The sequence below is a fragment of the Otolemur garnettii genome, unplaced genomic scaffold (assembly GCF_000181295.1).
Source record: "Otolemur garnettii isolate 467f Iridium unplaced genomic scaffold, OtoGar3 scaffold00021, whole genome shotgun sequence".
NCBI classification, from domain to species: Eukaryota; Metazoa; Chordata; class Mammalia; order Primates; family Galagidae; genus Otolemur; species Otolemur garnettii.
The window spans coordinates 25,097,064-25,110,923 of NW_003852416.1; the positions used below are offsets into that span (position 1 = coordinate 25,097,064).

The following is a 13,860-nucleotide window of genomic DNA, read 5'->3' on the forward strand; positions in this document are numbered from 1 at the left end:
TTTCTACTCCCATTGGTGTATAGTAGGAAGGACAGATATTAAAATAGTAATTAAAGACATGGTATTCATTTGGAAGTATACAAGAAGGGCATTTACCTAGCATGGTTTCTTAATCCACTATTATTTTGAGTTTCTTCCCTGGCTTCTCATATCAGTCACTTAGCCGTGAGTCAGCAGGGTGGGTCAGCCCCCTCTCATTTGGAGCATGAAAAATGGAATATATATAGCGTAAAGACACTGGACTAGGAGTTAGAACATTGGACCTCTGGGTCAGTTCTAGTTGTGCCTGCTGTCTTCGGCCAAGTCACTTACCTTTCTGAACTTTATTCTTTTAACCTGTATATAGAAATATCTGGCCCACTAACCTCACTGAAGCCAAGTGAGGGGGGTCGAGTGTAATAATATGGGTACAAGAATTATGAATGCTATAAAGTACTGCATAGAAACATACCACATGCAGATGATCTATCTAATGGAGATTTGAATCTGGCTCTGGCTGTCGTTCAAGCAGCAAAATCATCTATGAGGAGAAGCAGGCATTTTCCCAGCAAGTTACCTGCCTTTCCCAAGAATTTTCTTTGAGCTAGGAGAATAGCCTGCAGTACCAAAGAACTTCACCTGGCATAATGGAATTTGTTCTGCCTGCCAGGGCAGAGTTCCTGCTCTGCACCTGGAAAGGTGTTTTCTATTGGTCTATTCTGTAATTGGATGTACAACTGAGTTATACAGGGCAAAATCAAACACAGAAGTTAATGCTATGTGGTATCACCTTTTAACCTTTATCTCTGGGTAGCTCAAAGGACTGAGGTCTGCTGCTCTGGACCCACACTGTTCGACATACTTCCTGATTCTATTCTTGGCACAGCATTAACCTCTACAATAAAACAATCTGCAGACAGTCTTTGGGAACAAAATGGGTTAATTCTTTCAGGACTGTGAGTGCCAAAACTTTCAGGCAATTTCCCGAAAGAGCTGGTACATTTTATTTAAAAAAAAAAAAAAAGGCAGCCTAACCTATTCTCAGAGAGCAATTTATAAATAGCCTTTGTAAAAATAATAAACATGAAACAGGTTTCATAAAACTTCATCATATCAGGATCTGGAATATCCCAGTATCTAAACTGTCACTCAGGAATAGTTGCATCCTTCTGGGTAGTGTCCCTCATTTTACTGAGTAAATATAGAATCCATTTGTAGTAGTGAGAAAAAGCCTTCGCCTTCGAGATTTAAGCTCTGATTCTCTAAAGACCATTGGAGTAGGTTTTATCTGGATGCAAGAGGACAGACCTCGTGTTTACATACATATTTCCCTGATTTCATCATCGCTTAATTTCAGTTAAAGACAGATTCTCTGCCATGTAGCCTTATCTTTTTCTACAATGGTAAAGATTCTTCTAAGGGTCTTAGCACAGTGGTTCTCAACCTTCCTAATGTTGTGACCATTTAATACAGTTCCTGTGGGTCATGACCCAGAGGTTGAAAACTGCTGGTCTTAGAAGAAGGGCTTGGTAAAGGTCACCAAGAAAGTTTGCAATCATTTCTACTGCAGAGGGGCAGCAGAGGGGCTGTTAACTGCATGAAGAAAGGCTTTCAGGAAGAACTGCCTTGTGAAATTGTATTACAGACTTGTGCAGGAGACGTGGCAACCCCTTGCTCAGGTGTTAAAGCCTGGAAGTAGTGAAGCTTCTTGTGTGTTTTCAATCTCAATAGAAAATGTGTACATTTTATGTTTTGAATTAACTGTAGAAAAATCTCTTTCTCTTTTTTGTGATTATCAAAGTTTTTTGAAACATATACATAGAAGAATTTAATTAAACCATGAACCTCACATACTGTTGTCTGATGTAAACATATCTACAATTATTAAGGGGAAAACTTGATTTTCTTTCCAGATATTCATTTTCCAACTAATCAGAAATATATATTATTCCATATAGTAAGGTACCACAACTTTATACATATTTGATTAAATATTATATCCCATGAAATCAGTCTATCATCCATGTGATACCTCTTAGAGTTATATAGAGTGAGAAATCTAACTTATTTTTATAACAATCCAGGAGTTTTTTTCATCCCTGTTCTGTTACTTGTCTTGTCCAGCTTTTCCCTCACTTTCTTTTCCCCCAGGTCTTTAACATGAAGTATATTCTGTCTGTATTCACCCCGCCATGGATACTTGTTTAAAATGTTTTTTCACTGTGTCCTCTGCTTTTACTTATATCATCTTTCACTTTTACTGTGTATGGGACATGGTTTCTCTCCTATTCATGTGCCATTAAAGATGCAGTATTAACCAATTGGCTTTTATAAAGTGTCAGTATTTATGTTTATTTTGAAAACCTTAAGGCAGCCTTGCAAATAAGTACTAAAACTATACTAGCCTATAAAAACTGTTTGCTCTACTCAACTGGCATAGATGGCTAAATGTTTGTTGTGCTCGCCAGGTTATTTGCTTGTAACTAATAGTTCTTTGTAACAAGGAAACAAGGGCTTTTATTTCCTTCATAGTACTGAAAATTATTAAGGAATGCTGTTGTGCCCACATTCAGATTTGTTGTGGAGGGCAGCAGTGTGGTGCAGAGTTCCCCATCTGCAGTCCTTTTGCCTCTACCTTAAGCCTGAGAATGATTCACTCACTGCTACCTGCCTCAGTTTCTTTGTTTTTTTTATAAAACCATCCTCTCTCTCCTGTTTTTGCTCATATCAGTAAAAGCAGATGATTGCTGCTATTGAGAGCAGTTGCTGACTATACCTGGAAACCACTGCATCTCTACTGGCCTGTGCCTATGTAATCTTTGCATAATGTTATCCTTCTCTTTCTTCCATTTCCCTATCACCAACCCCTATAGAGTCGGGATATAAGCCCAGAAGAGATAGATTTAAAGAATGAACCTTGGTATAAATTCTTTTCGGAATTGGAGTTTGGGAAACCGGTAAGTTTAATAGCTTCAGTGGTTATACACCTTTTAAAATAATGCTGTTGCTGCATTGTTGCTGCTAAAGACTAAGATCTATTTGTAAGGAATTCGGAAGGTGAGGAACAGTCATTGGGTGGTTTATAGTAGGATAGTCTTACTACAACCTATAAACTTCCCTTTGCTTGCTTAGCCAAGAAAGGATAGTGAGCTCTGGAATATCTTGACAGACTATCCCAGAGAGACACTGAATAGTCATTTCTTGTCTTTGGACCTCCTGCTGGTAACAATCAATACCACATGCCTTGTCAATGGCATTATTTTGGTTATTGGTTCACTTCCTTGACCAAAGTATTTATGACATACTAAAAATAAGCAGGAAAGTGCATTGCATGCTGAGGAGACCAGCATTATCACTGATTTAAACAGCATTTTACAAAGCACAGATGCAAGGAAAGTGATCACCCCTTATGGCAAATCTCTGAAAATATGACCTACAAATGCAGCCCCATTAGAGATGACTTTTAGGGAATGATTTCTGTGACTTATGATAAAATTTCCCAAAGTTTAAGATGAGAAATAAGGAATTCCAGCATATTTAGCATTTACCTAATCTTCCCATGACATCTCTGAATTGGCTTGGTACCGATTGACTTTTGGCACTTCAAGGAGGATATTCTTAGGCCTGCACCAAAAGGAATATCAAATGGAAGAGACTCGAGCTCATCCTTCCACGGGAGATGACCAGAAACTGACATTAAAACTCTAGCTACTTAAAGCTTAATTATTACAACTGCAAAAGGAATTTACAGGTGGAAGAGTTAAGTTATAAAAACATTTTATTAGATATTTGTATGAGACTTTAAACACTGAATTCAGCTTTTGAATTACTGTGGTTTGGGATGATAGTTTTATTTGCAGACAATAAAATGTTAAATTCCATGTCTATTTTTCATTAATATGAAGACATAAAGAAATTAATCTGGTGCTCCAGAATTGCTAATTTGATTTAGCAATGCTCAGCTTGGTTGGAAAGTTCAGGCATCTTCTGATCTAGGAGCCCCAGACTAGGAAACAGCCTACTTGGTCCTCTTCGTCTGCTGAGCTATTTCAAATGAACAGCGCCACCTAGTGAACCATGAAGAGGGTACATTCAGCCAAAGCTACCCACCTTTCTTGTCCCCTCTCCAAAGTTTTAGTGCACACCTCATGTCTTCTCCCTTCTCTCCTTTATTTCTCTGCTGTTTGCCTTTCAAACATCAGTTAAATCTATCTCTTTTTCACATGCAAATATTTAACAGTATCCTAATGTTTTTCTTGTCCTTTTTCTTTTTTTTTTTTTTTTGAGACAGAGCCTCAAGCTGTCCCCCTAGGCAGAGTGCCATGGCATTACAGCTCACAGCAACCTCCAATTCCTGGGCTCAAGCGAGTCTCCTGCCTCTGCCTCCCAAGTAGCTGGGACCACAGGCGCCCGCCACAACGCCCGGCTATTTTTTTGGTTGCAGCCATCATTGTTGTTTGGCGGGTCCGGGCTGGGGATTCGAACCCGCCACCTTAGGTGTACGTGGCTGGCGCCTTAGCCGGTTGAGCTATAGGCGCCGAGCCTCTTGTCCTTTTTCTTAAAAATCTGTTCCTCTCTCTCTTGGTTTCTCTCTCAGTTTCTCTCTCTCTCTCACACACACACACACAACATTTGATATATGATATATGTAGTTTTTCCATAGGCCTACACAAAAAAAACATGATTTGTATATGTGACAATAATGCCATACTTCATCAAGGAAAGCAAAGATTATTACTTTTAAATTATATTTTAATAGAGTCCTTGCCATTGATTTTTGAAGTCCCTTTCAGAACCACAAATTTCTGGCCAGCTCATCTGCAAATAGATAAACCAATTTTGTCTGAACATTAGCTTTTAGAAAATATTATGGGATAATTTTTTTCTACTTAATTGTGATTGACTTGTTTTACTAAATGTATCATTGCAAATCATTTTTTTATAGATAGTATTTCAGGCTCAGCATACATTAAATTGGCTCTGTGAGTGGCTTGATAGATTAATTCTGTTTCTACGGAGTACTCCAGTCTGAGTTCCACACAACTACTTAAAACAGCTGCCAAGGATTCAGTCCATTTTTATATTAGGACCTTTTATCACTTGTAACCTTACCTATTGGTCTAACTGCATCTTAATTATTTAAAGACTTAAAGATGCTTTTTCAAAATGGCATTTTCTCTGAAGCCACATGTGTTTCTTGCGCAGACCTGAGAGTCCTTCTGATGGGACTGCTCTTTTTTGTGCAGGTCTTATTTTAAAAGGTAATGCTTTTGAATACATGCCAAAATAACTCAATCCACGCCCATGTCCTCAAGAACAGCCCTGAGATTTATAGTCCCTTATGGTCTGAGACATCTTAAGGGTGCGGTCATTATCTGGTTGAACCCACAGAGTTTGGAAAGAGGTTGTGGTAGGGAGAAATTTTTTTTTCTTTGATTTTCTTCCTATTCCAACTATGCTGCCACAAAAGAGTAAGCAATGTAAACCTTGGAAGTTGTTTTGGAAAAATTTGCAGCCATTGGCTCGGCACCTATAGCTCAACCGGCTAAGGCGCCAGCCACGTACACCTAAGGTGGCAGGTTCAAATCCAGCCCGGACCCGCCAAACAACAATGACGGCTGCAACCAAAAAATAGCCGGGCGTTGTGGCGGGCGCCTGTGGTCCCAGCTACTTGGGAGGCGGAGGCAGGAGACTTACTTGAGCCCAGGAGTTGGAGGTTGCTGTGAGCTGTAATGCCACGGCACTCTACCCAGGGGGACAGCTTGAGGCTCTGTCTCAAAAAAAAAAAAAAAAAATTGCAGCCATTCAGAAGCAGAATGATATTAAAACTCTTACCCAGTGATGTGGATCATTATTACTGCTTTTTTTTCACACCAACTTAGGAGCACTTCTCCGAAGTAAAGCCTGCCAGAACTTTGACACTAGACATTCACCCACTCCTTTCTTCCTCAATTCCTGCTCAGCTATTTCAAGTGAACAGCGCTATTTAATGCCACCCAAAATGAACTGAAATTTTAACAAGATCCTTACTGTAATGCCTTTTAACTCCAGCAAGTCATAATAGAACAACAAATGGTTCAAAGAACCATTCAGGAGAGGATTGCTTAAAACCAATTTAATTTGTAAACACTGTCTTTTTTTGTTGTTGTTGCAGTAAGAAATAAATAGAGGTATTGCAAGTGACTGTAAAAAGTCTCCTCCCCCAGATGAGCAATCCCAGTGTATCGAGTACTTAAAGATGAGTGATCATTGCTAATTCCACTCCTTTTACAAACTGCAGAATGTACATGTCCAGAGATGACAGTACTAACTTGTTGGCATCAATGGTGAACACATTTTGAATCATATTTTTTTATTTGCAGATTTATTACAAAGAGCCTGAGTATCAGCTTTTTCTTCTCTTTTCCTTTCTAATTTCTATAGCAATTGACATGATTTCTCTGTGTAAACTCAAGTCCAAACTTCACAGAGTAAACCAAGTGGGATGCTTCCAAAGAATTGGTTATAATGAAATTGCATAAAATTTTAGGAACTATCAATAATCCCCTGTTTCTCATCATCCCAGAGATCATCATAGAGGAAAATTCAGTTCTAGATAGGCAGCACAAGAGGTCCACTTGGTAGGGCAGAGGTCCAAGAGTTAGAAGTGCATTGTAACTTTTAAATGTTGAATCCTGGGAAACCCTCCCTCATTAAACCTTCAAAGAATCTTCTGGAAGATCTCTATCTGAGGAATGCAGCTCTAATTCTAACATGAAGGATTAGCAGAGAAAATGAAAATAACTCTATAGTCCACTATTTAAATTCTGAGTTTAAACTCTGTTTTTTAAGGAGGATAGAAGGTATGTTTCTATTCCTGGCAGTATTATCAAAGTGTAGTTGGACTATAAAAGATTTTAAAACCAGTTGGGTAAAATTGTCTGGTTCACTGTCTAACACCCATTTTGTGCGTGGATTTCATTGCCACAACTATAGAGAGCACGTTTTAGTTTAGCTTTCCACTGGCCAAACCTGTAGATGAACACATATGTTAATATAAAGTGAATTTTACAGTAGGGGATGTCTGCCTCAAAAATACAGACTCTCCAGTGTCAATCTTAGTTTAAAAAAAAAATAAGGAATTTTAAAGTTTCTGCTTTTGTTCAAATTGTGTTAATGCTTTTTTTCTTTTTCTTCTTCTTTTTTTTAAGTTTTCAGTATTTATTATAAAATCCAATGATGATTTGTTCTTGAGACATAGACATAGAAACAAACTTCCTAGGTAATGGTCCCAGCTTCCACGTCCTCAGAGCTCCCCCTTGGGGCAGGTAGCCTGCGTCCATAGGCAGAATGCCCACCCCCTTTGCTTTTGAGTTCCCTTTTCTGTGTTGATATGATTCTCCTAGTGTGCCCCCTCTTTGTTTGAGCCAGTCTCCATGTTTGTCTTGATGTCTTTATGCTCATTTCTTCATTTCCTCCTCTGCTTCCCGTCAGCCTCCCAAAAAGATATGGGATTATACTCCTGGAGACTGCTCTATCCTTCCTAGAGAGGATAGAAAGGTAATTCCGCTGTGCCTCCTCTGTTGAACTGTGTGTGTGCTCTAGCCTTGGTTAGTGTGAGTGTGTTGTGGGTTTGTTTTGTTTTCTGAAGTCACTTTTTTTTTTTTTTAAACTTGGTGATAACTTTTTTTTTTTTTTGGCTTGGTGATGAAACTATTTAACAAAGTCTCTGAGACATATACTAATGTATAGAGGTTTTCTAAGCAATTACTTATTCTTCTGACATATAGCATTTATCACAGTCACCGTAATCTGAAAAGCAAGGAAATAAGTATTTCCTTAAAGGTAGGTTCTGGTGATATTTGTAGTGCTGTTTAGCAAGTAGAATAGATTTTTGAAGCTGATTACTTTAGGGTTCCTATTTTATAAGCATAATGTTATGTTCTCTGTTTTCATGTCTTTAACTAATTTCTGGTGAGCTCTTGTGTTTTTAGTCATAGCATCTTGGCCTTTATGAAAGTATAACACTAAAAAGATCATTTTTTCAAACTTAATCTTTCATTCATTCTCCCTTTCCTCTAAACTAAAACTTTCTTTCCCATCTTTTCTTTCTTGAACCAGACTAATCTAGACAAAGATCTCAACCTCTGCCAAACAGAGTTAGAGGCAGATTTAGAAAAAATGGAGACGCTTAATAAAGCATCCAGTGCAAACCTGCCACAGGTATTTCCTAGTTTTTCTCATGCCATCAGTTCCTTTCCAAGCTCTGCTTTGTGTCCTTCTTTGTTCTGTAATTTTTGGTATAGTTGAGGTGATGGACGGTTATGCTGGTTATTTTAAGCTGCATGGCTTTCTGACTCCTGTTTAGATTCCTTTCTCAACCCTTAATCCCCAACCCAAGTTAATTTTTGCTTGGATTTCTTTTGAGCTTGGCATCTTCCCGAAAGGGGATTCTTTATAGACAGAATGGCTGGTGATTTAAACTCCTCTCCCCACCTTTTCTCTTTCTCCGCTGTCAAGGCACAGCCCTGTTAAATTCCCTTCCTTCACCTCTGTGTACATTCTCTGAATTTTCAGACAGCCATTTTTGGCCCTCTCCTTGTCTTTTTTGCAGCCCTGGGAGATACCAACCTCAGAGATCATTTTCAGGAGCACAGCAGCAATGATTTGGGTGCTTCTTCTGTGCATGGTGCTGTCAGAGTAGTAGTGTTTGTCATCTTAAAGGTCAGAAACTTCTCAGTGAAAAAATGCTCTCCATGGGTCAGACAGCCTGTATATGAGCAAGTGTTTGAAACTGAGCCTGTATTGATATTTTTGAAGAAAGTTATGTCAAAATGTGGTTTACTAAAGAGTATGTGGGAGAAAGAGAGAGACACACACACGTATACTCCCCCCATAAACAGCCAAGAATTGGATTGACAAAGGAAGGAAAAAAACAAGTGTGGGCTGGACACGGTGGCTCACTTCTGTTGACCTAACCCTTTGGGAGACTGAGGTAGGAGGATCGCTTGAGCCCAGGATTTACAGGTTACAGTGAACTATGATTGCACCATTGCACTCCAGCCTGGGTGACAGACTGAGACTTTTTCTCTTTTTGTTTGAGACAGAGTCTCACTATGTATATTACCCTCAGTAGAGTGCTGTGGTGTCCTAGCTCACGGCAACCTCCAACTCTGGAGCTTAAGCAATTCTCTTGCCTCAGCCTCCCAAATAGCTGGGATTACAGTCATCTGCCACAATGCCCAGCTATTTTTTGTTGTTGTTGCAGTTGTCATTGTTGTCTAGCTGGACTGAGCCAGGTTCAAACTTGCCACCCTTGGTGCATATGACTGGTGCCATAACCACCGTGTGCTGTGGCATCACAGCTCACAGCAACCTCAAACTCTTGGGCTTAAGCAATTCTCTTGTCTCAGCTTCCCAAGTAGCTGAGACTATAGGCACCCACCACAATGCCCAGCTGTTTTTTGGTTGCAGTTGTTTAGTTGGCCTGGGCTGGGTTTGAACCTGCCACCCTCAGTGTATGTGGCTGGCGCCATAACCACTGGGCTATGGGCACCGTGCTGCTAAAAGAGATTTTTATAAGGAAAAAAAGGGATGTTTTTAGAAAGAAAATAAAAACGGAATGTGGGCACTGCTGAAAAGACTAGGAAAGTCCACTGACCATGGCAGGAAAAGTGGAAACATGCCACACTTATGCAGAACCAAGGCAAGAAGGCTCAGATCACCAGCCTGTTTGAGTTGTACAAAAAGTCATGTGAGAGTCAGAGATTCAAACCAGGGAAGGGGAAAAGAAACCAAAGGAATGGGCAACAGCTGAGAGGGCTCAGGAGGGTGGGAGAGTCAGAAGCATAGCAGCTGAAAGCTGGGCTGTTCAGAGGAGGCAGGATCAAGAGCCCAGGGAGGCAGTAGGTTTGAGGGAGCTGGCAAGGCCAGGGGCGGGCCCAAACTCTCCTTTAAAACTTGGAGGAGACACAAGAGACAAGTCATATGCTCACCATTTAGGCCAGCGGTTCTCAACCTGTGGATCGCAACCCTTTTGGGGGTTGAATGACCCTTTCCCCTTTCACAGGCATTGCCTAAGAGCATCGAAAACCACATATTTCTGATGGTCTTAGGAACCGAGACACTGCTCCTCATGTGTGGAGGTCACCACAGCATGAGGAACTGTATTAAAAGGTCACAGCATTAGGAAGGCTGAGAACCACAGGTTTAGTTGGATAGGTGACAGGGTAACTTAAAGGGCTGAGTTTCCAATCTAGGTGGGCAGTGAAACCAAGAACAGCGACTGTGAGGTTGAAGGTCCAAGGTAGGAACCAGCTAGTTCTAGAGTGAACATGGTGGCTGTAGCTAAAGTTGGCCTCCTAAAGTTGGCTGGGAGGTCTGAGATAGTAGTTCAAGGTAGCCCCAAATAATAAGAGAGCTCCTATAACCCATGTGCAGATAGGAGGCGACTTGGAACCACTGAACTGACTGCAGCCCCCCTGCAGGCAGAGCTAGTCAGAGTGGGCATAGAGAAGCATCCTGCACGTTAGTGAGTCCTCTGCACATCAGTTCAGTTAACTGGTGCCCATGCGTCCTGAGTGTGTATGACACGTGCTACAGGAGTTCTAAATTGGTACAAAAAAGTGGCTTTGCCGTCTGGAACTTGACAGTTTAGTCACACTCATGAATAAAAGACCTCCAGCAGTGCACAGCAATGCGTGCTCAGAGCCGAATGGATGGCACGGGCTCACAGCACCAGGAGAGAGAGAAGTCATGTGGAAAGTCAGAGAAGGCTTCTCAGAGCAGTTAGCCCGGATCTGCAGGAGGAGATGGACTGGAGGTGCATGAGGAAAGTAGGAGGATGGAGAAAACATCACAGAAGTACACATGTTTAAGTTCTGTTCAGGAAAAAGACAAGTTCAGTTGGAGTAGGAAATTGAGGGTGGGACTAGTGGGAGGTAGATTTGGGAAAAAAGATTGACCCTGGATTGTAGAAGCCCAGAAAATATGACAAAAGATGATTGGGTTTGCCCTCAGACCAGTGATGTGATTCAAAAAGTGCTTTAGGAAGATTAGTGTCATTGCTTGGGAGGAGCTGAGTTGAAGGGAGCAGAAAACTGAAGTCTCCAGGAGGCACCTGTAGTAGTCCAGGTGTGTAGAGGTGAGATCCCACGCTGTGGGGCACCAGCATGGGGTGTGTGTGAGAGAGAAAGCACCAAGGACATTGCTGTGGGATATTTCAGCTAACTGGCACGAACAAGAAAGATTTAGGGTTGGAGCCAGCTAGCTAGAAGACTGAGGACATGAGTATGTCACATAAGAAAGCTGGGAAGAAAATCAGGGCAGAGGTAAGGCAAGGAAGCTGGTTTCAGGTAATTGATTTTCAAAGTGTTGGTTGGATATCTTATAGGGAATATCCAGTAGACAGTTGGAATTCCAAGACTGGGTCTCATAGAAGAGGCAAGGGCTTGAGAAGTTGACTGGAGTCACCTCAAGAGGTGATGGTTGACAGAAGACGGAAGAGGGAATCATGTGGGGAGAAAGGATGAGACACCAAGAGCTACCCATTGGGATGCAGGGTGACATGGAATAGAAGAGAGGCCGAGACAGAACAGTTCAGAGAGGCAGGAGCAAGAGAAGGAAATGTGAGAACGGCCCAGAGCTGAGTGGTCTGGAGAAATGGACTTCGAGGAAAGGTCAATGGATTTGACAATTAAGAGGTTTTTGAAAGACTTTGGAGGTTGCTAGGGGAGCAGTTGATTGGCGTTAGAGTATGTGACAAGAAATCAGGAGATCATGCAGGGCTGTGGCACTGAGTGAACAGATGTGATCAGGAAAGGAAGGGAGGGAGAGAGTAGAGGTGTTACAGAGGACTCACAGGGTCGTGTAAAAGTCTTTCCAAGATGGAGACTAGGACAATGTCTTTGAAGGTGTAAGACCAGAATGGGGGAGGTGCTAAAAGGTGTGAGTCTCGAGGGCGGGGTGGGCAGGCAAGATAGTAGAGCCAAACTGGCAGGAGGATGAATGTGGAGGCAAGAGGGGTGCCCTCTCTGAGGAATAGTGGGGGTATTGTGGGGCAGTCCTCATCCTGGGGCAGAGATGCCCTCAGAAGAGAAGGGACACGAGCCCCACAGGTTTCAGCAGGCAGAGGGCCAGGTGACTGAGTTGGCTCCCCTCCCTCTCCTCTCCTTTTCCCTTTCTTTCTCTCCTTTCCCCAAATGTCTCTTCTCCAGGCAGCTTAAAATGGTTCCATAAAATGGTTGTTTTAGAGATATGGTCATTATTAGAAATAGGAGTGTCTATTAAGGTTAACATGTAGGTTGATTTAGTCGACCACTACATTATTTTAAAAAATAAATATATTGAACCCTTTGGATTCTTCTCTCCAGGACAACAACAGAAACCCTAAACTACACAATTATGTTACTTTTTCTCTGCATGCAGCTCTTGGTTGTTTGGTTGTTTTCCTCCTTTTGCATAGTGCCCTGGTAATTTTATAAAGGATTCCCTTATTCATGCTGAAATGGTCATTAATAAGGTTTGCAAAATTACATTTCCACACTTCTAAATCAGCAGGCATATACAAATTATAGAAATACGATGTGGTATTGTAAAATGCATTTTTGTACATTCTAGACCTAAAGTGTCAGGTAACACTCTCTCTGGATGTGGCATTTGGGGCGCATGAATGCAACTGCAATGGGCTTGGGGGGCGGCTGTGGGCAGGGGAGAAGCTGGTGGAGGGTGTGATGTCATGTCACTAATGCATGTTGGTCCAGTGGTGGCCAGTGATGGAAAACAAGTGTGAGCCAGGAGGTCATTTCCTGACCTGCCCGGAGGGCTGCATCCATCTGCTGGGATACAAATGACCCGGAGTAGGAGAGCCTACCTGCGCAGACATTCTCCTCCCAGAGAAAGGCCACCGCCCTCCACCAGCACCGAAATCCTTTCCATCCAGGCTCCCTGACTCCCAGAGGCCCTTATCTAAATAATTAGAAAAGGAAAGTGACTTCTCTTTTTTCCCTAACTTCAAATGTCTGAGTCAAAATAAATTATCTACATTATTTTTATCTTACTTTTTTTTTTGACATTTATAGACCTCAGCAGTCAGCCCTACTCCGGAAATTTCTTCAGAGCCTCCTGGATAGTAAGTTGCCATTCCACTTTGTATATTGTTTGGGATAATGTATTAAATGTCAGACATTGAGACGAGAGAAGCTTGTTTTGGACCCAAAGCATATTTTCTTTGTATCAGTATAATGGATTCAAATGATGCAGAGTTTGATGATAAGTAGCAATCTAATTATTGTCTTCAAATTATTTTTCTTCTATTCTTTTCCTCTTGCAAATTAATTTTGTGATGGTTCATATTATCTTTGGTAAGTTTTTTTCCACGTTAGCATCTTTACCTTTAGAATGTGTGTTTATTTGTCTAAGTTTAGAATCAAAACTCTCACGTGATGGTTCTTAAGGGCAGGTGGGTATGTGACTAAGAAAGGCCCCATCTGGAATAAACATGGAGGGAGGGATGGTGGGATTGAAATATGGTGGGACGACAAGGGGGCTAACTTACCTGATTCTTACAGAGATGTGCATTTATGCCAATTCTTAGGACTCTGCCTAGTTGATACAGGCACACCCCACTCACTTCTTCATGGGTAACCACCAGCCTCCTTTCCCCACCCCCAAGCCGGCCTGAATCCTCTAGCAGATTGCCTTCTTCCATACTTGGCCATGCAGCTGTTATCTCAGCTGGAAATTTTCAGTGTTGCTTTCACCCCCTGCTATATACATGGTGAATAGCAAACAGTTAAGCTTTTTTAAACAGGTCCTAGTTGAGCCTTCATGTACTCACTCAATCTTATCTTAGTACATCTTTGGCCCTTATTTCTGTTGCTATATATCTGAATTATACTCTAT

General features: G+C 41.4%; 1 protein-coding gene across 6 annotated transcripts in view; it reads left to right on the forward strand.

Moving 5' to 3' along the window:
- Positions 1-13,860, forward strand: part of SORBS1 (sorbin and SH3 domain containing 1) — a 242,430-nt gene that overhangs the window by 178,782 nt on the left and 49,788 nt on the right. For 5 of the 6 annotated variants that reach the window (XM_023511595.1, XM_023511596.1, XM_023511597.1 and 2 more), the window contains one exon: positions 13,038-13,087. In XM_023511595.1, coding sequence (XP_023367363.1) covers positions 13,038-13,087 — 50 coding nt within the window. Of the gene's footprint in view, positions 1-2,852; positions 2,937-7,452; positions 7,519-8,079; positions 8,182-13,037; positions 13,088-13,860 lie in introns of all 6 variants that reach the window. The other variant, XM_003787314.3, reaches the window with a different exon arrangement.